The 27950-nt window shown below is 44.9% G+C and overlaps 1 protein-coding gene across 10 annotated transcripts in view; it reads right to left on the bottom strand.

Moving 5' to 3' along the window:
* BCL11A (BCL11 transcription factor A) overlaps positions 1-19484 on the bottom strand; it is a 99089-nt gene extending 79605 nt beyond the window's left edge. The window contains exons 1-2 of one of the 10 annotated variants that reach the window (XM_061155392.1): positions 18981-19484; positions 11690-12019 (exon numbers count right to left, since the gene is read on the bottom strand). In XM_061155392.1, coding sequence (XP_061011375.1) covers positions 11690-12019; positions 18981-19035 — 385 coding nt within the window. In that variant the 5' untranslated portion in view covers positions 19036-19484. Of the gene's footprint in view, positions 1-11689; positions 12020-14463; positions 14533-16653; positions 16703-18980 lie in introns of those variants that run through there. The other 9 variants (XM_061155393.1, XM_061155395.1, XM_061155388.1 and 6 more) reach the window with 9 other exon arrangements.
* Between the last annotated feature and the right edge of the window lie 8466 nt (positions 19485-27950).

The raw sequence follows: 27950 nt of genomic DNA, 5'->3' as shown, positions 1-27950 counted from the left end.
ACAGATGGACCCCATCAGTTCATCTTACTGCCTAAAAAGTTCATGCACTTAATAATTTATTTGTGTTCTGGATACTGTTTCCCAGCTGAATATTAACAACTTTGAACTGAAGCATGCTTTTAGCATGGTATGGATAGAAGTCACGGTAGGGCAGTGCGAGGGTCCCTCGGAGGTTAAAATTGTAGTTATATTTCTTACACACTGTTCATTCTCCATCACAATTTATTTTCTTTCATTAAACATTCCTTTTAATCAGAATATCAGTTTCAATGTTCTGATTCTGCTTGTTAACCAGTGATAAACTCCTAAACCAAAGACAAACATCAATAATACAGCACAAGCTATTCAACAGCAAAGGCAAACACCAAAATCACGGCTCTCAAAAATCGGAAACCGTTCGTTAGCACCTTGTTTTCACAACCAGAGCACTTATGTACCTTGAGAGAGGCACCCGGTAGCCCAGAGACCACGATTTACTTTAGAGACTAGGGGAGGACACAGCAGAACAGCTGAGAGCAGAAGGCCCCAGTAAAACTTACTTGAGCTAAAAGAAAAGTTAGTCAAACTCAGACCCAAGACATGGAGGTGCAAGTCACCTTTTCAAAGCAGAGACCCAAAGCATTGTTACAAAGGTCTGTCATTCGCAGGTGTCTCTCTTCCAGAGGCACCTGTGTCTTAACACACTGAAACAGTCTCTCTCCACCATCAAACTGCTAACAGTGAAACTGCCCAACAACTTTCGGAGGGGAAGAGGGACAAGCCATGCATATTTCTGTGAGTATCTGGATATGCCTCCATCATACACTTAAATTTTATTCTTCTCCCCAAATGAGAACGACTTCCAGCCAACACTTCCACAAACTGTACTTAACATTAAAAGAAAATGGATAAAAACATATGTAATTACTCAAGGTTAGACTTCTAATTCCTCAATTCACTAAAGGAAACTTGGCAAGAAGATGCATCATTTTGCTCCTTTCTACTGGGGCATCTGAGGAGGAGAGCCACTGAGGCAGCTAATACACAAAACATGATCAAAAGTGATTAACAACAGCTTCATATGCAAATTGCATTAATGAAGGAGTGCAAAGTCATCATGTAAATTAAATATGTCAAATCTCTTGGTGAACTTTCAATCTTGAGAAGAAAAAACACGGCTTTAATTTTTTTACATCATCAATTTTGCAAGATTGAAAATCTAAGAATCTTGGTGCTATAAACAATTTTCACCTTTTTTTTCTCCTTCAGCAGGCTGACAGGCCAGCCTGATGTGCACCGAATGTACATGTTAATAGGCCAATCAAAAATGCAAAACAATTCGCAATTACTGGAAGGACCTAATGGTCATTAGAATTTACAACTAGGTAATGAACTGAAGTCTGCCCACACCATGCATATTCATAAAGCAATTTAGCCTTTGAAGATTAAAGAAGTGCTTAAAATTCAAATGAGCTTTAGCAAATTATCAGTAAGATTCATCCAAAAAGCAAAGGGTTTTTCTTCCTATGATTTCCTCATTTTTTTAATGCAAAATTGTTATATCTTCCAGACTGAGCTTAAACTAAACATTGAGCTAGAAGTGAAGCCAAGGGGCTAAGAGACAAACGGAGGCTGCAAACATCGTTACGGACTTTGTTCATAAAACTAAGCCCTTAAGAGCCAAACCTATCTCTAAACATGGTAATTTATCAAAAACAGCCCAGAGTTGCTCATAGGCAATACTGCACAGTCCTCCAACAAAACAGATTAACGGGAGTCCCACCACCCTCCCAAAAAAGCCTTTTTCCCCTCAAGTTGAGTCTCCTGTGTAAACATCCACTATGGTATAAAAACAGCTTTTTCATCGGCTTGGAGTGGCATTCATTTTAGAAGTTTCTGCTTCCAAAGGGAACAGAGCACGGAAGGAGAGGGTAGAGGCAGAGAGGAGCGTGATCTGGTTTACTTCTGAGGAGTGAAAATCTTGTCGTTGGGTATTTATCTTCCTGGGGGTTCCCCCCCCGCCCCATCTCGCAATGGCAGCATTTAATCCAAGAGGAACAGGCCAGGCTGACATCGGCTGACATTCAGAAAGTTAGGGTATCCACCCACCACCACCCCACCCCAGTTATTAGAGAGCATCGTGGGAATTTGGACTTTCAAGCTTCCCAATTACCAGTGCGCAAAAGAATCTAACTCACACCTTGAATGCTGACTCCCACTCTAACTAACCTCATGACATTTAAGAAATTCTAGCGACAGAATTCGCACTGCAGGCCTCCCCCACTGCCATCCCAAACACTCCATCCAGGTGAAAAGCACAGAAGTCTGAGAATCCTCCCTCAGCTGGTGGACAAGTAAGACTGGGAATAACAGCTTTGAAAGGACCACGTGCCTGTGCTTACTGCTCCAAAGCTAGACCCAAAGGGCTCTCTGCTTTGGTGATTGTCTTTGAACCCCTACTGAAAATATTCCAGTGGCTTCTCTCTGCCACCCTTCTCCCCCTCCCCACCCCCAACCCCCAGCCGCAGATGCTTTCCTGAAGTTGATCTTACCTGGAATGTAGGTTATGTCAAGGAAGTGGGAAAAGAGGTGGAGAGAGAAGGGAGAAAACCTCAGGCACTATCTCCGATTTCCTCGACTCTCTAATCCAGGGCCCTGCTCAGGAACACGCCACATTTTAACATTTATTAGAAAGAATAGGAGGCAAGAGCTTCACGGACCTGCATTCACGACCATCTGTATGAACCACAGGTCTGCAGTCCTGACCAATTCTGTTTGACACTAATGTTACTCTACATGAGTAGAGTTCAATGAGGGTTGATATGGGATGTGACAGAGTAAATCAGAATTAGATTAAAAACAAAAGTTTAGAAACCGATGCTACACTGCAGAGCAAATGGGAGTTGAAGGCCAAATTTCCCCTAACTGCCTTCAAGTCATTTTCCCTATTAGAGTGTTTGCCCGCCACCCCCCTGCTGGTAGTGCCACAATCCCATCAGAAAGCAGAGTGGAATGCATATAGGAAGGCCTGAGATATTCCTCTTTGGATACAATACCTATATATTTAATATATAGCAATTAACTTCTGGTCAGGAGTCTGCAGGCAGCAAGCTGCCCCAAGCAGATAGTGGGGGAGGGGCCTGGAGCTGGGACAAGCACAAAAGACAGGTCCAACAACAATGCCTGCTGTCAGCAGCTGAATTATTTTTATACAGGAATTTTTATCTCTATTGTACAAACAAGTACGTGTCTGTGCAGACTTGTTAAGCAATCCACTTGTATGTAGAATAAGATTTTTTTTTCTTTCTTGCTACCAGTCACACAACTCCAAGATCAGAAGAAATACATAGTCTTTGAAGCTGCTCAAATGTTTTAGTTAAAAGGACAGCAGTTGTTTTCAAAGATCCAAGAGTATCTTTATCAGAATTAAATTTTTCCTTATTGATTTTTTCTCCTTAACATAACAAAAACATAACATGAGAAGGTTAAGATTTATTATTAAAATTTTTCTCAGCCTTTAAATCACTCTTCAGTAGCCAATGTTCACTTTTAAATGTAAAAGAATAATTTTTTTAAATCTTAGGATGGGATTGAGTAGGAGAGAAAAACTCATGAGATTTAAAACTTAACACTGGTTAAGGCATTGTTTTAACTATGAACTCAAAGATAGGGGTGGGGGCAAAATGGGCAGTAAATGGCTTATTGCAAGTTGCCCCTAAATGTAAATAAATCATGACATCATGGTATCCCCTGAGTCAGTAGAAGGAAATGCTTCAGATATTTTTTGTGACCCAAAGAGAAACTCCATATTTAAAACCTAAAAAGCAGATATGGCACATAGTGCCTCATGCTCCAGCTAAGGCAGGAATCCAAGCTATACTTTATTTTCCTAAAAACTGACAGATGTGATTTTTTTTTCCGCACTTCTTTACGCATCATTACATATCAAGAAAATGAACAACTGATGAATATAAATGTAAATGCCCCAATGCTTAGCAGGAAGTTTCCGCATTTTTTTAAAGAAAGTTCCAAAATAAACTAGAAAGCAGAGAAGGGGAGGAACACCATAGCACCTGTGTGCTTTCTGAAAGCACCTCTGCAGATTTCACAATAATTCCATTCTTCATTTTAATGGGAGTTTTTAACCAGTGGATTCACCTCTATCTAAAACTGAGATCAAATTGTAGGTGTAATTGTTCATCACCCATGCTAACAACAGCGAAGATACAAACAGAAACTCATTGTGAGTGACCACAGGTCCCCGGGTATCCCCTTCATCAATAGGCCTGCTCCAGGTCCCCACTGGGAATAAACACGCTGCCAGCCCCATCTGGAAAAGTGGAAAAGGGTGTGCACACCGCCTTCTCGCCTCTTTTACAGGAAGTTTAAACCTGATCATCTCAACTTTAGTGGCTATAATTTGTTATCTAGAGCTGCAAGAACTTGCTCTTTTATCCATCTAAAGAGATCAAAAAGAAAAAAGGAAGGCAGAGAGCGAGCGAGCCGTGGCCTGGCCTAGCCCCTAGCAGGGCTCTAGCTCAGAGCAGTAACCTGTGCAGGTAAGCCTTCCAGCGGCATTGCATCAGACCGGCTCACATCAGTCTCCAAGGTGAATGGAGAGATGAAACACTCTGGTGCCCTGTCTGCAAACTCCTCATTCTCCAGTTCTTGGCAGCTTATTTTTCCAAGTGTTTTGTTTCAGGAAACGTGTGTATTTTTCTTTGTACGTTTTGTGGATTTCCCACAACTGGCTCTGACAGCTGTTGATTCTGTTAAATGAACACATTATAAAAATCCTCTTTAAAACCTCAAGCAACAGTGGACTTAAAAATAATGGTAAAATATTTTAATGGAGTTCCAGTTGAGAGTTGGTTTAAAAAAAAAAAAAGTACAAATGAAAGTACAGAAGTCCTTTAAGTCAGAGCTAGATTTAAACTGAATGTATAAGCACGTGTGCATGTGTGCGTGTGTGTGCGTGTGTTTAATGGGGAAAGAGGGGTGTTGCAAATCACCACAAATATTTACACTGTACTCCCTTTGTTCAAATCACATACTTTTAACAGGAAAAGCTGGAACTGTGGCTATTTAAAATTTTAAATATTCAAACGCCTGTAATTAACCATATGAAACAAATTATGTCGCTTTTCTCCATACCAGCACATGCAAAGAAATTCGGGTGGGGGATTGGGAGGTGGCAGAGTCGGGGAGACAACTCCAAGAGGAGGCAAGGATGATGTTTTCATTTTGCTCTAGATCAAAGGAGAACAAGAATGGAAACTGTGGCAGAGCCAGCATTTTTACATCGCTGTCTTTCACACTGGGCTATCTAAGTTTACACAATTCCCCAGACTGGCTGCATATTAAGCTTGCTGTGTACAGCTTTATTATGGTGCGCTGGTGGAAGAAGCATTAATATTCCAGCTCCGCAACTGACAGGGCATTTACATGCGCCCATCTGAGCGGCACCTGAGAGATCTTCCAAGGTGCAGTAGCTGTGCGCCTATTGTAAAGGCAAATGAAGCTCACCTATTCCCTGCTGGGGTCAGAAGTGACCTCACCACCCCCCAAGCCTCAAATCCTTCCCTTGCCAACCTAACTCGATGCCATCGCAGAATGACGAATGAGCTCAGAAACAGACCCTAAGTTACTAACCCTGCTAAGAACAGCAAAAGCCATTGCTGAAATGTTTTAAAAATGCATAGGGAGTACAGCTGGCCAGTAAAAAGCAGAGAGACAAATTCCAGTGAACCCAATATGGAATACGTTACATTCTAAAACTGATTAGAAATCCAGTCTGATGTTTACTGGCTTCAAATTGAGTTTGGCATCAAGCATACTGGCTTTCATAATGCTGGCATTTTTTTATTATTATTATTTTAAATCTGCCTTTGGTTCCTAGGAGCACATGTGGAGAGCTAAAGCATTCTTATTCGCCAGGTTACATTTCCTAGAAATTAAGTTTGTGACACAAAATGACTCTAGTAGCAGTAATATGGTCCATGCTCAAATTAATTAGGTCATTTTTGTAAAACCTACACGACAAATTACAAAGGTAAATTTACTGATATTGGCCAGAGTTCTATCCCCTGGAAGGAAAGGGGAAAAGCATTTTAAGAACTCTTATTTACCTGGGTAGGAGGAGAGAACAGAGAGGGGAGAGAGACAATGGCCAATTTCCCATTGGCATTACAAATGAAAATACTAGTCATTATCCATTAAATTATATAGTCTGAATATACTTTATGAATTTATTAATGTATTCCAAATTGACACATAAAATAAAAACCTGCTTGATTTGAGATAGTGTTAAAAATGGACCCTAAGTTTAAATTTTTTTTTTAAATCCTTGTAATAATAACACTGCTGACATAACCATGACCCAAATGAAATCTGAACAAGCAGAAAGGTACTAAAGATCCTTGGTGATTAAATCTCTTGCTAAAAAAGTGGCAAGGTGCCAGGCTGGGTCCGATTTGATGCTAAGTGCCTTTTATTGCACAAAGCTGGTACTACTGTATGTAAAAACAGACTTGGGCTTGGGGTAAATTTTGTCAAATGATTTCTTTGTGCAATAAAGGGTGTGAACAGACCAACCAGAGTAGATTAAATTAACAACGAATGATGCAATCTTGGTGCATCACCCTAACTGTGCTACTTCAGTTAAATTTCACATTTTCTCCCAAACGAAAGCCAAAACTTTCTTCCTTTCTCACTGAGTAGTATGCAAGGCCACCACTCACCTAGTCTTCTTTTTGAAACACTTTCGCTAAGAAATCACAAAATTCTGAAAAATGCCTGCTTAGGTTTTCCACATCTGTTATATATTCCAATTCAGTCCCCCACATTAGCCAAACTGAGACAGCAGTGTGAAAATAATGATTTTCCAGGATTGTACAATGTGCCATTAATATGCATCCAACTCACCTCTTCCCTGAGGTTTGCTGTTCTAACTCTGTTCTAACTCTACCTGCACGTGTCTATACCCAGTTGCATTTTCCAACCCATGGGCAGCTCCACAATTAAATGCAACATACACCAGGAGGAAGGTGTGCAAAATAGATTTCAGATCCTTTAAAAGTAAAAGGCACAACTTGCAACAAAACTAGGAATGGGGTGATTTGAGAAATTACAGCACTGTTTTTTTTTTAAGCCTTCACAGAATAAACACGGAGAATGGGAGGGAAACCTCCCCCCTGCTCCTGTTCTTGAAGTGAATACATATTTGTGTTTCCAATAAAAGGCCATTTTTACATTAACTGTCTGTAACAGCAGGAGACAGAAAAACTAACACAATCTCCACATCACACACAGGACGATCTTCATATCACGTGGCCCTGTTCTCAAAACTAGTATTTATAAAAGACAACTAGGAAAACGCACAATGCATCTTTTCTGTGTCACCAAAAGGGTAACGTCACAAGAACTTTGGGATCTTTGGGATCTTCCACATTTTAGATTTTTTTTCTTTTTGGCTTGCCCAAGTAAATTTAGCAGCCATGCGGGCCACTGTGTTTAATTAAGCTTTCAAAAGTCCTCTGACAATGCCAACAATTGTAAGACACTTCTGCGGCTCAATCATGCAATCGCTGTGACAGTTCTATTTACAATTTGTCTTAGAAAGAGTTTCTCTGACATTGTACTTTGACAAAACATCCAAGCTGCCAGTTCACAACCTTTCTCTGTCTTATTTACAAATACATCTTGTATATAGGACTCCCAGTCTCATGAACATGAGGCTTTGGGTAATGGCCTCGCAAACACGGGCTCCCAGTGAAAATCCTAGGTATTTATTAAGAAACAATATTCTTTATTCTCTGGGTGTGAAGGTTAAATAAAATGTTCACCAGTATACTGGGGATTTTTTTGTTTGCTTGTCATTTTTTGTAGCTGTCACACTAAAAATTCACTTCAGAAGTCAGTGATTTTTATTCAGAATCACACAAATAAAGAGAAATGAAAAATAGGTTATAATAGGATACTATAATTTATAGCCTTCTTTACAATTATATCATAAAGTACATCCTCCAGTTCAGTCTGAGATAGGAAAGAATTCAAATGGGTACAAAAAGAAAAGGCAAGTTGAGTTTTTAAATTCTAAAAAGCATGAGTATGTTATACTTGATTTACCTTTAAGTAACATGCTTATATATTTCTGGATTAAATTGGTACTTTTTCTTCCACAGAGCTTCTGCCTTACATATTATTACCTAGGTATGAGGTGTATTTTCCAGGCAAATAATTTTTAAATACCCTGATATCAATGCCTACGTTCTTGATTTTAAAGAGAAAAAATGTTAGACAGCAACAGACTGCTTGACAGTTCACAGGACTCATCATATTTTCTGCCACTCTCTCAAAAAGCTAATTTTATGACAGCTCAATCCTAATTTAAAGATTTCTATGTGCCATAAGCCAAAACCTCAAAGCTGACACTGTGGGATAATATTTTTTGGCCTTTTCTATAAGGGAACAGCAGTTCCACAGTCACTAATCTTCAATGAATACTTGCCCCCCTCATAACACATGAGACTAGGAAACAAAACAAAACCCCAATTAAAAGCCCTGACTGCCAGTCAAAGACTGCTGATACCCAATCGTGGATATTTGACACACGCACTGAAGAACTGGGCCTTGCAGATTACAACCTGCTGGTTGCCAGTTAAACCAACACGACTTCAGGGGTCTCAGTGGATCGTAATCCTACAATATTTTGAATATTTGAATAAAATGAAAAAAAACAACCTGAACAACATATATGTGTACATTCAACCTGGTAAGAATTATCCTCACTAAAAAATACTCAGCTTTGAGAGGCCTATGTACAGCCAAACGCATGGCATCTTACTGAAGATTTAAAGAACTCCACTCAGCCTCCTGTGTGAAAGCCCAAATTCTAAGCTTTATTTATCTCAGGAAGAAGATCTGTCGCTGTTTGATTCCAGCTTCCTGCCTATAAGACGGCAGAGAACACACTGTAAGCTCGTATCCAACTTACACCACTTTAATAAAGCCTTTCCTGCACAGCACATTTAAATAACTACCTTTCATACAGTTGCCAAATATATTCTTCTAGAGATTCATCAATATATCTCTTTCCTAATACAAAGCATTGCTTCTCTTTTTTGTGTGTGACACAATTCAAATATCTACTGAATGATTACTCTTATTGTTTTCTTCCTCACCATAAAAAGAAAAGCAGACTTGGAACCGTGAAGATGTGCTTGAGAGAAATGGGCTGCGAGTACACAGCCGTCTTCCAGAACTTCACTTCAGAAGCACCTGAGAGCCAGGGCATCTTAATTTACGTGCAATGGCAGAATGTTAATTTCACCATAGGAAACTCTTAATTCATTACCGTGAATTATGAGAAGTCGTGATTCTAGTTACTGACATCTCGCCTTGAGATGTGACCACGCTATTTATGTTCAGCCAATTCCAGGGTGGGAACAGGTGATTAAACACAATGAAAGGAATCAAGACTTTGTAATTATTCGTGCATGAAAGGTTTACCTCACCTGGGTCGCAGCACTGGTGCACCCATTGAATATCTTAGATAGCTTAGGTAGCTTTTCATCTCAGCGAAATTGCTTAGCATTAGCCCTATAAAACATATCTTAAATGTGCTTTTTTACGTGGAGGGGGTCCTTCTTTGAGCTCTCTTACAGTACTACTCCTTTAAAAAAAAAAATCTTTATGACAATCAGAGAGTTCAGGAAAATCTCTTCTTTCCCTATGTAGATTTACAACTGTGACAGTGGAAAGCCTTCACTATAGGGCCTCCCCCCACCAGCTTTTAGATTTCTCCTCTAAGTACAGAGGCACAGAATTTTCAAGCTGGTTAATCGGAGACTGAATAACCTACTTGGGACCTCAGTAAGAAGTGTGGTTTTAATTCTTGCTTGACAGACACTGTGTTTTGTCTTTTTAAACGAGCGGCTCGATATGTAAATACGATGTTACATCACGCAAGTGTTACTCCATATTTGGCGATTTAGAAAGGCTTTGGATCTCCGAAGACCAAATCTCCTTCCGCTTGCTCTAGCTTCATTAATCATGCCTTACACTTCTGTTCATTTTCCTTCCAGTCACAAGACAGCACATGGAAATGGTCACCACCATATCCTACTGGGGGGCTGGGGGGACAGATCAAATTGTAACCTGCATGGCATATAAGCTACATGGGATGGATTCAAGAAAACAGTTTGTAAACGCAGCTTCCCTGGCAGCAGCTTTCTCCTTTTACTAAAGGTAAAGTATCTGGGTGCTATTGCAGGAAGCGTTAAAAAAGAAAGAAAATGCCACATTTGATTTTAATGAGCAAATTCCAGAGGCAGGAGGAGAAATGATACAACATTTAATCCCCTCTGGACCACTGACCCACTACAGTTCAACTCTCTGGTCAAACTCAGTTGGAGGGACAAGTTCCAGGGCATCAACTGATTCTATGCACTACCCTTCCTAAATCTAAACAAACCTTCTGCTTTTAGGGGGCAGGGGCAAGGGAAATAGAGGAAAGTGATTTGGACATGCCGGTTTTGTCACTACAGAATCCGCATTCACTTCATCTTGTACATTAAATCACTGTTGTTTCATTTTTTTAAATGTTTTAAGGGTCACTATACAATGTTGTTGATTATCATTCAGAGTAGGGATTTAAGTCCCTCTGTTAGAGGTTAATTCCTTTCCCTTGTACTGCTGAGAAACCCATACCTCTAGTTACCTTTCTGCTAAAATTAACCAGAGGAAGCAGGGCTGTTGAATGTGTGTATGTATTTTTCCAAGAGAATTTTAACATTGTGTTACAGCAGAAACAGTGAAGTCTGGACTGGACATTTGTAAGGGTGACATGTGGTTGTGTAAACCACAAACAAAATCAAGATACATCTGTCAAAACCACATCAGAGACAAGGGAGAGCACAAAGAAGCATTTATCATTTAGCTGAGGAGGCAGGCTGCAGGGAGCAGCCGTTCCTGTCAAACCAACCTTTTGAAATTTCCAACATGCCCTTAAACTTTTCGAGTAAGCATGTCTGTGCGCTTCAGCAACTGCCCTCTCTACTCTGGCCTGGCCAGTCGAAAATGGCATCTTAAAGTCAAGGTCACGGTGTCATCCCACCACGGGGCTGTGTTTAATTACAGCCCCATACGGGCTGACAGCCAATATGGATCCAAGGCTAGCCCCGAAGCTCAGTTAACTCTTTCCAGTCCCTCCAAAATGCCCCTCCAGCCCACCCAACGTCACGGAAGCCTCGAGAACAAACTGCACCCCTAGGGAGGCCTGATCGGGTATTCTGACCCAAACATGTTACTGGCCGAACTACAAACGCCCATACAGCCCCTCTGCCTCTGACTTATCACCAGGGCTGGAGATGGGCCTTGGAAACTGGGCTAGGTGTAGTAAGGCTCGACAATTCAAAATGAGAAGGGGAGAGGAAAGGAAAGAAATTCAGAATCAGTAGATGCAAAGAGAGGATATCAGGTGTGTGTAACCTATCCTGCCTACATCTGACTCAAGTGAAGTGGAAAATATTTATTTTTGTGTGTTCTGGACATAAGCCATAGGAATGATTACTTTAACGTTACAGGGCTGTCATGGACAGTCACATGGAGAAACACAGAAAGCACTTCACCACTCCTTATGCGTGGCTACAGTGCCTCTGAAAATGAAAAGAAAACATGCAAACAGCTTTTCTCCTTGCTTCTCATTTACCTGCTATGTGTTCCTGTTTGGGGCAAATTCCTCTAGATGACGTTGATAAACAATCGTCATCCTCTGGCGTGACCTGGATGCCAACCTCCACGGGATTGGATGCTTTTTTCATCTCGATTGGTGAAGGGGAAGGTGGCTTATCCACAGCTTTTTCTAAGCAGAGGCTGCCATTGCATTGTTTCCGTTTGTGCTCGATAAAAATGAGAATGTCCCCCAACGGGAAGTTCATCTGGCACTGCCCACACGTGAGGAGGTCGTGGTCCCCTTCTGGGGCTCCCAAAGGTCCGTGGTCCGGTTCATCATCTGTAAGAATGGCTTCAAGAGGCTCGGCTGTGGTTGAAGAAACAAAAGCACAATTATTAGAGGGCCAGAAAGGAGAGGAAAGGGGGAAATACATTCTCAACCCCATCCCACCCCAGCACATTATGTAAAGGGTTTCTAGGCTCCTCCATTTAATTCTCAGAAAAACATGTGAGCACCTGAAACATACACGGGTGTGGAAACTGACAACAAGAAAGCAAATTTATCATAGAGGCAAACCATCATATAAAGAAAACTGCCTGACTTGCATACTTCCATGGATTACTACTACACACACATATATACATAACACACACACACACACACACACACACACACACACACACACCAGTGTCCAGTTTGTGAGTTTAGAAAGAATGTGACTGTTATTTAAATAAATAGTTAGCACAGAAACATAACGTAAGCTTCAATAATAACCACCCCCAAAGAACTGGCAAAAACATGGATTGAAACCAAATTTCTTTCTTTTCTCCTGCACAGTAAGTTGTCTATTGTGCCCAAGAATAAAAGGAGAGGTGAATAAACACACACACACACCCTCTTTGTGTGTGAACATATACACTCAAAATATACAGAGACATGGCTTCCTAAATTAGAAAGCTACTACATCACACAGAAAACGTGCCATATTTACACTGCTGTAATAAGAAAAAGACTGCATTCACCTGTGAAACGAATCTAAATAATCATAACGCAGTATAACCCACACTGCCAAAAACCTTTCTGATCTCACTCTCAGCAGTGCCACAAAATCAAACAAATACCAAATTCACTGGCAATTCTTCTCAGACACATTAGCTAAATGGGATACTTTTGAGTACTTAGGAAAATAAGCCAATTAGTCATTTTTTCATTCTGAAGAAAGGAATGCCTAAAATATTCTAAACATGTTTGCACTTGGTGGCCCCCATCACATAAAAATCAGAATGGTCAAGCAAATGCCACATTTCAGATCAAGGCTAAGAAGTCCTTTCTTAAGACTTGAAATACTTTGCCTAATGTTGTGAAAGTTGACTAATTTTCTGAATGAGCTCCAAAATGCTTTATTATGGGACTATTTCTGCACACATGATCATCAGTGGATGGTACAACAAGGTAGATATGTCTTTCATTCCTGTTTCTTTAAAAAAAAAAAAAAAAACAAAAACTTTGCACCAAAATACTCAAGCATGTATTTGAACAGCTTCTATCATTTTTTAAACTTCCAAAGGGGAAATGAGAGTAAGTCTCTGCTCCTGAAACCTTACGCTTACTCCATCACCAAAAAAAAAAATTTACAAAACACAAAATACATCTAGGATGCTGCCAGTTAATAAAACTGAAGCAGAAAATGTACAAGTCTTAAACAGTTAATCAGTCTGACCTTCTTTAGCAAGCTGCCAATTTCACATTTAATGAACTTAAAGCCACAGAGAATCAAAAAATAGATTTTAATTTGAGTGTAGAATATTGGAACAGATTTTGATAAAGTGCAAAAATCCAGTGAACTCAGGTTAAATTTATTTCAACCCTACCCAGGCTGAATACTGAGGGGGAAGATCTGGAGTAACTCCCAGATGTGCTGGGTGAAATAATATTGAGAGAGCCCTGTCTAGCTGCACCTGTGCTCAACTAGGACATGTCATAATTTCTAGCCTCTGGTACTCCTCCTAATTTAACATAAGGTCACCACAGGAATATGAAGGTTATAGTCCTACTAATAAAGACAGAAAAGTAAGCACTTAGAATTCTTTGCCCAACATACTGACCGAAAGATAGATACACATGCATACTTTCCAAATAAAAGGAGACAAACAGAAGTGCTTTTGCATTATGCGTCTATGTCATCTTTCCCCTGCTTGCTTTCATTGTGACAAGGGAGGAAATGAATAAGGAAGTTATTCACCAAGATTCCTCCTATTTGAATTAAGGATTTTAAGTACACATTAACAAAAGTGGCTTTTTTGGTTGTTGTTCAGCATTAACTACAAGTTCAGAGGTTTACAGACTGAAGAAAGACTGAGGGGAAATACCTCATTTTTTAAAAGTTAGTAGTACATAGAACCTTGGCCAAAAAAAAAAAAATTTTTTTTAACTCCATCGTTAGGATTTGTTCTTTATCCCCAAGCCCTGACACATTTCTGAAAATGGAAATATTATTTGGGAGCAAAAGAAGATATTCTCCTAGGTATCAAATAGTTAAAGGTAACGCGGTACAAAACAGACTTGGTTAAAGTCTTCTAAATGTAGTGACTGAACTGATTTACAATCAAAACCAGGAAATGAAGTGGTAATTCAGAGGTTGCTGATTACACCTCCACATTTCACCTAATTAATTTTATAGGAGGCAAAGTTCTTGAAAATAACAAGATGATCAAATGTACAGATATAAAACCTATAACCTCAACATTTTCTATGCTCTTAACGTAAATTATTGCTAATTAACAAGAATTATATCCTAATGTATGAAATACCTTTAACATCAGGCTCTCTGCTAAACATTTGGCTGATGATGTACAGAGAAATACCAAAATGTGTTCTTATCGTTGCTGCTACATTATTAAAAATCAGACGAAGTGGGGCACAAAGAAAATATGAAAATACAATTCTCTTGGTGTAATCTACTGATTTGCATTGACATCTTTTCTCAGTGGCAATCAACATTTCCTTTCTGAGCTCTGATAATTTCTCTGTATTTTAATGCAAATTCCCCTTTCCCTAAAAACATTCCTAACCTCAGCCATTTTACCCCCTCCCTCAATTCAATTCCATCCTCCTTCACCCCCACAAAACCGGCGTTTCTAAGCTCCGGCCTAAGCGCTGGCTACAAAGCAGGGAGTCCAGGACTGAAGTGGAAGGGAGTGGGCAAATAATCATAATAATTAGCCGCGAATTCTCTACAAGGGGAAAAAGAAATACAAAATAAAATGCTTCTGCGTTCAAACAGCAAGACTGACTGAAACGTCTCAATGCCCCAGCCGCTGAACTGGGATCTCTTTCCTCTCTCAGCAGTTGCAAAGGAATAAATTAAAAAAAAAAAAAAAGCCTCATAAGAAATGTAGGGAAGGAGCAAGGAAAACAAGGGCTGCTGGGGAGGGGGAGGGGGAAAGGCGCTCTGTCTTCAAGTTTGCTTTCCAAGTCCTTCCCTTTGATTGTCTTAACGGAGTAAGGAAGCACATCGAGACTGAAATGCGGAGAGAAAAAGCAAAAAACCAAAAGCGAAGGCAGGGGCGACAGGGCCGGGGCAGGGGGCCCGGCGGGGGTGGGCTGCGCGGAAAGTGAAGTTGGGCGCCGGGACTCGGGCACAAAGCGAGTAGCGTGCGGTCCGCAAGCTCCGGCCGCGCTCGCTGCGAACACGTGCAGCGACGGCCGCGGGGCCCGGAGCCGGGAGTCGGGGGCTGGGGGCGGGAGGCGGCGGGCAGCCCCTGGCCCCGACTGCTGCCTCCACGCCCGTCCTGCCCGGCCGCGGGGTGACGACGGTTCCCCAGGCCCACCAGGTGGAGACACGGGAAGTGAGGCTTGGAAAACTCGGCAGGTTAACCTGGCGCTGTCTGGGGATCACCGCACACACACCTCAGGCGCGGGTCCTGAAACTCATTCTGTGTCCACAGGCTCACACTTTTTACTTTGAGGGATCTCTGCAAATACGTTTCTCCCGCAATCCCCGGCACCGGTGTGCACTGCGCGGCGGCGGCTGCGGTTATTCATTATTAATGACGCCGTTTGCCCGCATCATTATGATGATAACTATTACTATTGTTGTGATTTCGGGCTCGGAGGCGAGAGCTGCAGGAGGCGGGGGAGCTGGGAGGCGGGGAGGGGGGGGGGGGGGTCGGGCTGCAGAGGCGCCCGGCAAGCCTGCCGCGGCTGCCTCGGTCCGCGCTTTGCACGGGGATGAGGGGCTGGGAGAAGTGAACCTGGAGACTAAGTGCAAACTTGCCGGATCCCGCCTTCGGCCTTGCCCCAAAGCCGTAGAGCGCGCACTCCCCTTTCCTCCCAACCAAAAACGCCTGCCCGAAAGAACGAAAACTGCACCACTCCCGGTGCACTGGGGAGTCGGCCGCGCGCCCGGGCGCTTCTCCGCAGCCCTGGCCAGAAGCATTTTTAAAGTCAAAACGAAGAACAAAGACAGAAGGGGTGATGGGGTGGGGGGGAGAGAAAGGGAATTCTGCCTAACCGTCCGTTTCCCCCACCCCCATCCTCGCAAAGCTCTTCCCTCCGGGTCGAGAAATGCAGAGGGGGGTGGGGGAGGCCCTGGTACAGGTTCAAGTTCGCTGAGCTTTCTTGATCTTGTTCTGCCTCCTAGCGACCGAACGGCTCATTCAGCCCTAGAAGCGGGGGATGGGGGCAGGGGGGAGGGAAAGGGGTCCTGAAGACGAGAATGGCTCCCGCCCCCTCTGCGCACCCAGAAAATTAGAAAGGAGCGACCACCGCACCCACTTTAAACTGGCCCCTTAACCCAAAACCCGCCCTGAGACTCGGGGATTCCAAGGGGCTAACCCACCCAGCCTGGAGTCTCGGGATGGGCCCCGAGAGAGTGGGGGACGGGGGAGCAGCCTGGACTGCAAGCCACAGTCCGTCCTTTGAGCCCCCAGTGCATCCTTCCGAAGAAGGGCCCGGCTTTCCCGAGTGCTGCGAACACTGCCCTTCCTTCCCGCCGGTACCTGGCCGGGCTGTAACTTCACACCGCCGCGCGCCGCGTCTGCTCCGCATCCGGCGCGGCCGGGGGAGTGGGGGCGGGGGAGAGCGGTGAGGGAGGGATGCGCGGGGGTGGGGAGAGGGAGGGCCCCGCAACGTGCCCGGGCGGGGGAGCTTTCGAAGTGTGTGACAAGTTCCAGGGCCCAGTGAAAATTTCAATTCCCTATGCGCACCCCACGCACACACCTTTAAGAAATACAGAACTGGATATGGGGTGGTCCTTTAAAATTGCAGCAAAAATTAAAATAAGGGTCATATATGAGATGGGGGAGGGAAGTGGGCTCTCTCATGCCTTTCTTTCCCTTGCAGCCAAACTTTCCTAAGCGCCCACCGCCTGCCTTTCCAGGCGCATTCTGTTAGCCTGGAGACAGCCACCCACTTAACCACCCCACCTCCCTTATACAGACTCAGAAGGGCCCCCAGACCGAGCCAGGCCCGAGGTAGAGAGCAGGAATTCAAGGGAGGGATGCGTGGAGTCCCGGAGCCGAATACTCCCCAAAAGCAACTACTCCCCTACAGCCTACCACCCACCCCTCACCCCTCACCCCCCACCCCCACCCCGCTTGGCCGAGCTCGGGAGCTGGGGGCTATAGGCTTGTCCCTGTGGAAGGGGGGCAGGGAAGGCACGTGGTGATCTCCCCGCCGCCCCGAGCTGGGGGCAAGAGGCGTCGCGGGTAGGGGACGGACCGGACTCGCTTTTAGGGTTGCTTTGCAAAATAAAAATGCTTTGCAAAGACGAGTTTCTCCCCAGCCGATTTCGCAGTGGGGCTGGCCAAGAGGAGGTCTGAGCATTGTACTAGGGGGCCAGAGAGGACCCTGGACCCTCTGGCGCTGAGTCGCTGCACCGCCTGCCGCTGGGCCAGCGGGCGGGCGGCGGGCGCCGGGTGGGCGATCCCGGGCGGGGCGGGGGCGCGGCGAGGCCGGGCGAGGCCCCGGCGAGGCCCGGCCGCAGCCGCCGCCCGCTCCCGGCCTGCCGCGCCGCGCTCGGTCCTCTGTCTGTTTGTTGGCAGGAGGCTCCCGCACACGCGGTGCTTGTAAACATTCAGACACGAGATTTTTCCCAATCAAAATCCACTTCCACTTTTTTTGAAAATCTTCCAAAAAATAGTAAGAGGAGGGAGTTCCTCGCTCCCTCTCTGTGCCGCCGGCGCTCTAAGTTTGCAACTAAAGAGGTTTTGGTGAAGGGGGCAATTGTATTTTTCCCCTCTATTAGAGATTGTGAGATTTTTGTAGCGGGGGGTGGGGGCGGTGGTGGCGGAGGGGGAGTCAAAGAGGAGAGCGTTGCTGAAAACGGCTGGCGGAGCGTTTGCCGTCTGTCTGGGGGCAAAAAGAAAACGTTGCCTTGTTTTATTTTATGTATTTTATTTTTCACCTATTTTCGCCGCCGCTGAGGTTCGGCCGGGAGGGGCGGGCAGCGGCAACCCGGGCGGCAGCAGCCACAGCGCCCTCCCTCCCTCTTCGACTGGCCCCCGGCCCTCGCTCCTGCCCTTCGGCGGCGGCGGCGGCGGCGGCGCGGGAGGGCAAGCGCGAGGAGCCGGCACAAAAGGCAACGGGGCAAACACCCACCTCGGGCCGGAACAAAAGGCTGCAGCGCCGGCCGCGGCTCCGGTCCTTCCCGGCCGCCCAAGCTCTCCCGGCCGCAGCGGCCCCTCTCCAGACTCGGCGGACTCAAGAGCGTCCGGGGCCCCCTCCCACAATCCCACTTTCTCACTATTGTGGAGATGACTACTTTCCTCCCAGTGCACACTTGACCGTGAGCGCGCTGGTGTCCAAGGGCCAGTCTCACCTCTTTTCTCCCCGGGAATTGTTTTTTTTTTTTTTTTTTTTTTTAACTTGGGCTCCCCACCCCCCGTTTTTCTTCCTACGGTAAGTGGAAGTAACCCCCTTTTCCCCTCCAGTTCCCTCCCTTAGGTTTGCAGGAGAGTTGTTAGCATCCACAGCATTGTTCATTATTTTGCAAAACTGGAGGCGAAATCATTGCATTCCTTTCCGAAAAGCGAAATGAAGCAGAGGAAAGCAGGAAAGAGGAGGAGTCAAATTTTTGTAAAAATTAAATAAAATTAAAAGATTCGTGCTATCCCAAAAGTGTACATACGGCTACGATTCGGGATGGGATGAGGTTGCCCCCCCCCCCCTTTAATCTCTTTTATCCCGACTCTCGGAGGTTTTTCTCGTGGAAAAAAAAATTTTTTTAATGCATGCACACACCCCTCTCTCCCCCTTTCTCTTGCTTCTCGTCCTGCGCGCTCTCGTGATTATTAATAATTATTATTACTATTATTGGGTTACTTACGCGAGAATTCCCGTTTGCTTAAGTGCTGGGGTTTGCCTTGCTTGCGGCGAGACATGGTGGGCTGCGGGGCGGGCGGGAGGCGGCGGCGGCGGCGGCGGGCGGACGACGGCTCGGTTCACATCGGGAGAGCCGGGTTAGAAAGAAGGAGACTCCAGAGAAAATATCTTCATCAGTGCCTTTTGACATCCAAAATAAATTAGAAATAATACAAAGATGGCGCAGGGAAGATGAATTGTGGGAGAGCCGTCATGGCTTTTTTTTTTTTTAACCAAAAAAAAAAAAAAAAGAGAGAGAGAGAGAGAGGAGAGATAGAGGGGGAGAGAGAGAGAGAGAGATGAAAAAAATGGCAAAAGCCCCCCTGAGCTGCAAGTTCAAGTGCGGACGTGACGTCCCTGCGAACTTGAACGTCAGGAGTCTGGATGGACAGAGACACACAAAACATGGGCAGGGCGAGCAGGAGAGAAGGGGAGGAGGGAAGGGGAAGCTCACACCAATGGACACACATCAGGGGCTGGACATGAAAAAGAGACCAGGACAAGCCAATGGCCAGTGCGGGGCGGGGGAGGTGCCGGGCTGGGGGCTCCGCAGACGCCAGACGCGGCCCCCGTGGGAGGGGCGGGCGGAGGGGAGGGGGCGCTGGGGCCTCGGGCTCACCAGTGGCCGCAGCGAGTGCCGAGGCAGCGGCTTGGCGGGGAGAGAGGGAAGGGGCGGCGGGGGAGGGGGAGAGCCAGACGTGCGCCCTGCTCCCCCCAACCCCGGCACGCGGACCCTAAAATGAAAGATTATTTTAAATTACAAAAAAAAAAAAAAAAAAACCAAGAGTGTCTGGAGGCTGCAGGGGCCGGGGAAGCGCGGGCGGAGGGAAGCCAGGTAGAGTTGCGCCCGGACACCCTCCTGCGTGCGCACACCCACTTCCCTTCGCCGCCGCCGCGGAGCTCGCGCCTCGTGTGCGGACGCCGGGGGCCGAAAGCCCAGAGCCCGCGGCTGCGCTCGGGAAACTTTGCTCGAGGAGAGGATAGCCAAGAAAAATCACCCGAAGTTGGGAGCTGAGCCTCCAAGTTACAGCTACGCCGCGGGCGAGGGGAGGCGGGAAGGAGCGCCCGGCCAAGCAGAGTCCAGCTCAAGTTTGGAGGCTTGCGGGTCCGGAAAGGCAGCGCGGGGGCCTCCGGGAGCCGGGGCGGTCAGGAGAGAGAGAGAGAAGAGGGCAAGGGCGAGAGAGGAGGTGCAGGCCCCGGGCCGGCTGGCGGGGAGGGCGCCCCCCAGGCCGAGCTGGGGGGCCGGGGATCTGAACGCCCAAACGATCGGGTCTGAATGCCACTGGGAGCAAGGAGTCAGGCTCTCAACGGTCGCGGAGGAAGAAAGAACAGGCAGGGGGACTCAGGGCACGTTCCGGCCCCAGGAGTGGAGTGCCCGGACCCAGGGCGAGGGAGGCGCAGAGGCGTCCACCTCACGGGGCCGCCGCCGGCCAGAGGACAAAGCCCGGGGAGTGCCAGTCCCTGGGAACGGGCTCCCGGCGCCGCGGGAGGTCCCTAAGCTGGGTCCCAGAGAAAGACACACCCCCTCCCACTCCAGAGCTACTGCTAAAGCACCGAGGAACGGCAAGAAAATGTTTCTTACGGGAAGAGCACAACTAGTCCAGTGCTGTTACCCAGGGAAAGAAAATGGGGAATGAAGAAAGAGCGACTGGCTCGCGGGAGCAGCGGGGAGGCCACAGTGGTGGGGTGACCGCCCCGGGTCAGCGCCACGCTCCCTGGGCGCCCCGGGCGGAGCCGCACCCGCCGGAGCCCGCAGCCCAGGTCTGGCCTTTCTGCAGACGTTCCCGGGAAATTAGGGAAGACCTGTTGGAAATAAACCCCTGTCTCTTTAATGCACACACACACGCGCGCGCGCGCGCGCTGCTGCTGTCAAAAAGCGGGCTTCACTCTGGCGTGGGATACTTTGTTTTACGTAAAATGTACAGCAACAGCACCCCCTGCGATTGGAAAGTTTATTCAGAAACGTGCCTGCAAAGTCCCCCGGCGCCTCCCGCCTCCCAGTCTCCCCGCCTGCCTGCGCCACCCTGTAGCCTCAGCCGACGCCGCCGCCGAGAGACCGCGCAGCGATTCCAAATCTGGAAGGGCAGGGGGGAGAAGAAAATGGACTCAGGTCCAAGGGAGGCGCGGAGGGTGCAGCGGGGGGTACGGGTGGCCGCGGCCCGCGAGACTGCGAGCTGCAGGTGGACGTGTACAAGTGTGGGTCTGCAAAGCGAGGAGCCTTCTTTCCCTCTCCTCCAAGCGGCTCCACGAACCCTCGTGTCTTCTCTTCCCCCTCCTTAGTCTGAGGGACGTCGCTTTCGTAAATGCACCTCCTGGGCGGGGTGCTTTATTGTCTTAAGCGAGGGCCCCCGGCTCGCAGGAGCGCACCCATCTCCCAGCCGCGCCGGCCAGCGGCTGTTTATTCCTGTGTTGTCTTAGTAAAGTTTCAAACCCATTAGAAAATAACTGGTTTGCCTTGCTCGGCGAAGCTTCGGGCCCCTCTGAGGAAGAAAAGGAGGTTTTGATGCTCAACAGTGGGAGAAATGTGGGCTGGACCGAGTTTGTGTAAATGTGGTTTGCTGTTATTGTTTCCCTCCAGTTTGTTGGGGGGGGGGGGGGGGGGGACTCAAATCCTGTTTAAGAAGCAGGAAGATTCACTTGCAGTAAAGCTCTGTAGCGTGTGCGTTATACCATTTCCCCCTTTTCACGAGTTCTTCAGAGCAGGTCAGCATCTCTTTTCCACTACTGTCTTTTTTTTTTTTTTAATCTTGTTCAACTAGCCTTAGAGCGACCAAAAGAATATCATTGCAGGGGAGGGGTGGGGGGAGCCGGACGTGGAGGAGAATGTTTGGAGGGAAGGTGAGGAGAGGGAAGAAAAAAGTACAACTGGAAGGCCTTTGAAAAATAAAAAAAAAAATAAAAGCCCCTTCAGGTAACAATAGTGAGTCCGATTCTTTCCGGAACCGAGCTTTTCAAATTTAAATATTTTTCCCATCCATCCATAAAAGTCCATATATAGAGAAGGTATATAAATGAGCAAATGTGTGTTGTGGAAATATATGTATGATTTATATATAATGGTGTGTATAAAGCTTTTCAGGGTTGGCTGTAGTGTAAAAAGTAATGACTTTATTACCTCTGAAAGGTTCTGTGGTTCACATTTAACAGTCTTCTGAATTACAATTCATTACACAATTGTATGCTCTCTAAAACCGGCACCCTATCAGGGCCGCTATCTGTGGTTATTTCCAATAAATAACTGGCAACATTTTATTGATTTTCTTTTTAAAAAAATCATAGGAAATTAAGCACTTAGTTACAAGTAGGTCTGCTATGTTATTGCACTTGTTTCAGATTCCAGGGGGTTCCTTCCGAAACCACATCTTAAAACATACCTTTAAAACCCAATTTTGCAGCTGCCTTCCCTGGGTGCCCGTGGAGAGGTAAGTAGCGACGTTTCCACCATTAACATATATTTAATTTCACCATCATAAAATGCCCAGAGTGAAATAGGAACTACCCTCCACTCCCGCCCCTCCCCCAGCCTGATTTCACCCAGTCCAGAAAACCAGGGCTCAGTGTTGGCATTCGATTCCCTCCTGGTCGCGGACCCCCACTCCGGTCCCTCCTGCTTGCCTCTACGAGTGACGCCCCCTCCCTCATTGCTGCAGGATGCTCGCTAAAGCGCCCAAAAGTGGGGGAGGGGGAAGGTGTGTCAGTGTGTTTAAAGAAATAAAAACGTGTTGTTTTAAGAGCTTTGAAAATATTACGTAAGTATTGATTAATGATGCAGGTGGGTTTGTAGAGGGGTGAAAGGTCACTTTAAACGCTCACACTTGGATACACAGTCAGTATATTTACTTTCCAAAAGTAGCTTTTAGAAAGTAATAAATTATGACAACGTTAAAATTATTTTCTGGCGTTTCAGTTAACTTCATGTGGAGCTGTAGAACCTTTGCTGGTTCCACGGAAGGGCTAATTACGCTCGGTGGGCTCTATCCCAAACCTTCGGTGACAACACTGCATGTAAACTCCAGGCCAACAGGCTACCCCTCCCCTCTCCTCCTCCCCCTCTCTATCTTGCCCGCGGAGGAGACTCCCCAGGACTTCCTGCAGTATATATTCTGCCTCTGATCTCCGTACTTAATAGCCAAGTCCTGGTTTATGCTTTATAATGTGTTGACAAGTTTTCTAACAGACTTTCTGAAATAATGCACATATATTCACGTCGGTTAGAAACCCACCGTATTTTTAGAGTCGAGTAGATCTATACCCTAATGCAGTGAGAGAGTGTAAATCATAGAGGATTTCATAGTCCTTTCAGTAGTTTTCGGTATGAAGTATGAGCCGCGTGGCCTCCAGACGTAACCTTTTAGAAAAAAAGACAGTGCTTTTATTTTATGGTGTAAAGTGCTTTTAGCTCCAGGGCTCTGAACGTGAATGTGGTCAACAAACAGCTCCAAGAGGGAGGCTTAAAACAGTCCCAGCCCTCGTGCGGAGGATCGCCTGGTGTGGGGGACTCAGGTTGAGCTGGAGAACTAAGGGTTAAAAGGTCTGTCTCGCTAGAAACTACAAGATTGAAATAAAATAGTCACTGTCTGCCTTTAGCAGGGAACACCTTTACAGACTTAAAGATAAATGAATGAATGGTTAATATAATCGCTCCCACCTTGCGTTTTACTTCTGGTTTGTTTTTGGTTTTGTTTTTGCTTTCTTCCTAATGGAAGTTCAGAAAATAGAGAATGGACAGTCATCTCAATAAAAAATAAAACTTAGGTTTGGATGCATCACTTGGCATAGGTTTTGGGGTTCTAAGAGTGGGAGTGCTAGGGTGTTAAGACAAAGGTAAAATTAATGTTAGAAAGGAAAAGAGGTTGTGCTTGAGGAAGGGGGTGGGCTTTGTGTGGGCGCTCCAAACTAAAAGGTGAGCATTAGAGCCACAGTCACCTCTTCTTCCAAGCCTCCCTCAGCCCCCACCCACTGTAACATTTCTTCCTTCTCTGTTCCCAGCATGATTCAGAGTCTGGGACCTAAGGAGGCCCCTGGAGGGCAGTGTCTACACCTGCAAAGGGACAGACTTCCCCTGGGAGGCTCTTGGGGAAACAGTATGGCATTTCTCCAGAGGCTCCCTGGACATTTAGCTGAGATAGTAGAGATGGTAGGGGTTGGAGATGAGGGTGAGGGTTGTTTTCCCTAGTTAACTCCTCCATCAGGGGGCAGTAAAAATGGGATGAAAGCATTTAGCTGACTGGCAGACTACTTCACATACCTGGATGGCTCTGTCCACCCCCACCCTGCGCCCCTCACCTCCCGGGACCACCCCAGGAAAAGAAAGAAGGAAGGAAAGAAGGAAGGAAAGAAGGAAGGGCGCAAAGTAGGAAGTAAAAAGCTGGATCTGCTCTAAATAAACCTACACTTACCTCTAGACTGGGTTGCTGTGTGCGAGTTAACAATGTGTTGAGGCTGGTGGTAAGTCTCACCACGTTAAGTAAGAGGCTCCTGTGAAGACAGCAAGGTGTTCTGGCTGGAACACTAGAATACCCAATTTAGCTCCCTAACATTGACATCAAAGACCCATAGATGGTGGGCAGTTCAGTGGACCACATTAGAAATGTCCAGATGTCCAAATACAATACTTAGCACACAGTAGCTTCTCAACAAATAGTTTTTGAGTGAATTAAGTGAATAAATCCTATCACCACATAAATAAAACCAACATAACCATTCAAATTCTATTAGTTTCCCCCAGAACCAGTAAGGCTTTGATCAGATAACTCTTTTGTAAGAGTACATTTTAGCCTAAAAGTGATTCCCACCAAGGATGGTGAGCTTAGAAGGATTAACCCAAAGCTCAGAACAGCTGAACAATTGAATCTTGCAAGAATACAATGCAAGATATTTTCATCACCTCCAACAGTCTACATAATTAAATATCTTCCAAATAAACCAGTGTCAAGAACCCAGGGCTGCAGTCCATGGGGTCACAAAGAGTCGGACACGACTTAGCGACTGAACAACAGCAACAAAAGAACCTACTATCAGAAAATTCATTGTTTTAATGTTACTTTTTGGACGTGTTCAGATCTGGTTTCCCAAATGAGAGCACTTCTAAAAGAAAACAATACAATCAGAAGAACCAAAAATGAAAGATACCTTAAACTTCATTTTCTGTGTGCCCACCCATCCCCCAATAAATCTTTTGCTTTTAATAGAGGAATAATTTTTTCAATACATGTTTTTTCACACCCAGTCTTAAAACAAGCTTCACCTATTCTCCTGCTCTCTCTCTCTCTCTCTTTTTTTTTTTTTTTGCCCAAGTGGGTAAATAGAATGAAAAACAAAACAGTGCACACACACATCTGGTCTGACATTTTGTACAGCAAATTTCAGCCCAATGTGATTTAAAACAATGTGAGTTAAAAACCTCTTAAAATTTGGGTTTATAATGGAAACGCTGACAGACTCTTAATTATAGCAGCCCTGCCAGACACTGCTATAATGAAATAGTTGTGCTTTCATTACTATAGAGGCACTATAGTTAAGGGTCTGTCAGTGTTTCTATTATAAACCCCAAGTTTAAGAGGTTTATAACTTGGGCTATTTAAATGGCACTGGGTGGAATTCAACCTATCAGTCCAGATGTGAAGTTGTTTTATAGAAGAATAACTCAGTGGAAGAAGAGCTTTTGAAAATATTCTCTCTCTCTCACTCCCCCCCCCACCTTTCCCCCTCCCTCCCCCCTTCCCTTCTTCCCTCTGTTCCTTACACAACATCACAGAAATGATTTTTACTGGTTTCAGATGGTCTTCTTGCCAACTTGTAGCTATGACTTCACTGTCTAAAAGGAAATTTTATAGGCAGTTAGTCCTTTATCTGGACAAGTACTGCTTGCCATTATTATAATTTTTTACTATTTTATTACTCTGGAGTACATACACACAACATGGACACACACATAGAGAAACACACACACATACAAACTAAAAAAAATCAATGCTATGTCAAGGAATGCAACCTCATACACATACACAGAGGTATACATGCTATGTTACATTCTGATGAAAAAGTATAAATTGACTGAAGAGAAGAAATAAAGTATCTGAAATGTTTTTGTCTTATCTATGTAGTAAAAACAATAGAGGAACTGCCATCTTATTTCAAAATTTTGTAGCTTTCCTGATATCATTTGGTTTGTTCAGAAAGCAACAACCAGAACTATATAGTCAGCAGTGGACTATGCAAGGACTCTACACAAACACTGTAAATGTCTCTACTTGATTTTGGTTCTTGACAGATTGATGAAGAATTTATCTTGAATTATCTAATGGACCAGCATTTTGAAATATGTTCTATTAACTTGGTATACCATCACCATAATATGTAACGTTTGTTAGTGATGATGTGGTTGATGCTAATTCTAAGGAAAACAAAGATGGTGGTGGTGATCATGATGATGGTAATAGTGGTGATAAGGTCACAGTGGTAGAGATGGAAGGGGTTGGAGAAGAGAGTGGCAGTAGTTTCCCTAGTTAATGTGTCCATCAGAGGGCAGTAGAAATAGGATGAAAGATGTAGCTAAAAAGCTCCAACTTTTGCTTCTCCAACTCTTGTTCCATCAGAAAAGCCATTGCACAAAGATGAGGTGGTAGATGAGTTCAAATGAAAGTTTTCAAATGCATGCTGCTCTGTTTCCCTCCCCTGCACACCAAGAAGTAGCCCTGGGTGGGCGTTTTGGGCAAGCCCTAAGTTCACTAACTTCATACAGAGAAAGAGCCGGCAAGAACTACAGTCACCATATCTGCATTTAGAAACCTTTTCACTTCCAGAAGAAGAGCAGTTCCTTTTCTCTGTTCTCTCTGACTGAAATCAGACCACCAAATCAGGCCATCAAGGACCACAGGGCCTTGATCATTCTAATTTCACAATAGCTTTAGTTGGTCTTCGCTCAAATTAGCTAAAAGAGAAGCAGTTATCAAAACATGTTACCAGGCTCAAGTTCCTTTTCTGTCAGCTTCTTATGAACCCCACAAACGCCTGCCTAGTCCCACAACCATTCCAGATGTACACCAATCGTTCCCAGAGATTACTGAAGAGTTCTGGCTCTTCTGGTCCCTTTTCCAGAAATTAAGACATCTTTTTTTTCCCCCCAGTAGTTAATCATCCATATTTTATTTTTTCCTGCCAAATTCAGCAAAGGAAACTTTTGTGGTAGAAAAAGCCTATTTCATCATTTTTGTCAGCTTGGTGAAGATAAATCTCTTTGGTCTCCCATTCCTGGTTGTATACAATTTGCCTGTTTTCATTTTTTTCTTAAAAAAAAAAAAAAAAAAAAAATCTCTTGCACAAGGTCAGTTATCTAAACCTCCAGATTCCTATAAAATGAAGAATCTGGTCCTAAGAACTGTTATTCTTTCTTTCTTTATGTAGTACGGCCCTAAACAGACATGAGTTGTGGTTTCTGTTCTTGGATGGCTTTCATTTTTAAGGCACTAAGATACACATACACAGGCACAAGCACATCATATAAAGTTCACAAGTCACACATGCCAAAGCCATACAGATACATACTATTTTCCTTGATTTGGGTAGCCCTGGTTTCACATTGCTGATTTGAAGAATTCTAAGCCTTTAGCAAGGACTAATTTGAGGAGACACAGCTCTGGTTACTTCTGACACTAGTTGGAGAAAGAACTTGGTTTCTCAGAAATAAAAATGGTAAATAATGAGGTTTGGTCATGAATATATCTATGATAATCTATCATTTTCTGTTTTTATGACATTAAATAGCTTAAATATTCGAGAAATAAGCTTTCTGTATTACATTTGTTTGGTAGGCAATTTCAGAGACTATTTCTAACACCATTAGTGAATGTATCATTTTTTTAAACAACATTGTTTCACTTCCCTAACACATAGTAGGCATTGAACTCACACTAAATCAAGGAATGAATTGCAA

Source organism: Dama dama, chromosome 11 (assembly GCF_033118175.1).
Source record: "Dama dama isolate Ldn47 chromosome 11, ASM3311817v1, whole genome shotgun sequence".
NCBI lineage: Eukaryota > Metazoa > Chordata > Mammalia > Artiodactyla > Cervidae > Dama > Dama dama.
This window is presented reverse-complemented; position numbering and strand designations above follow the sequence as displayed.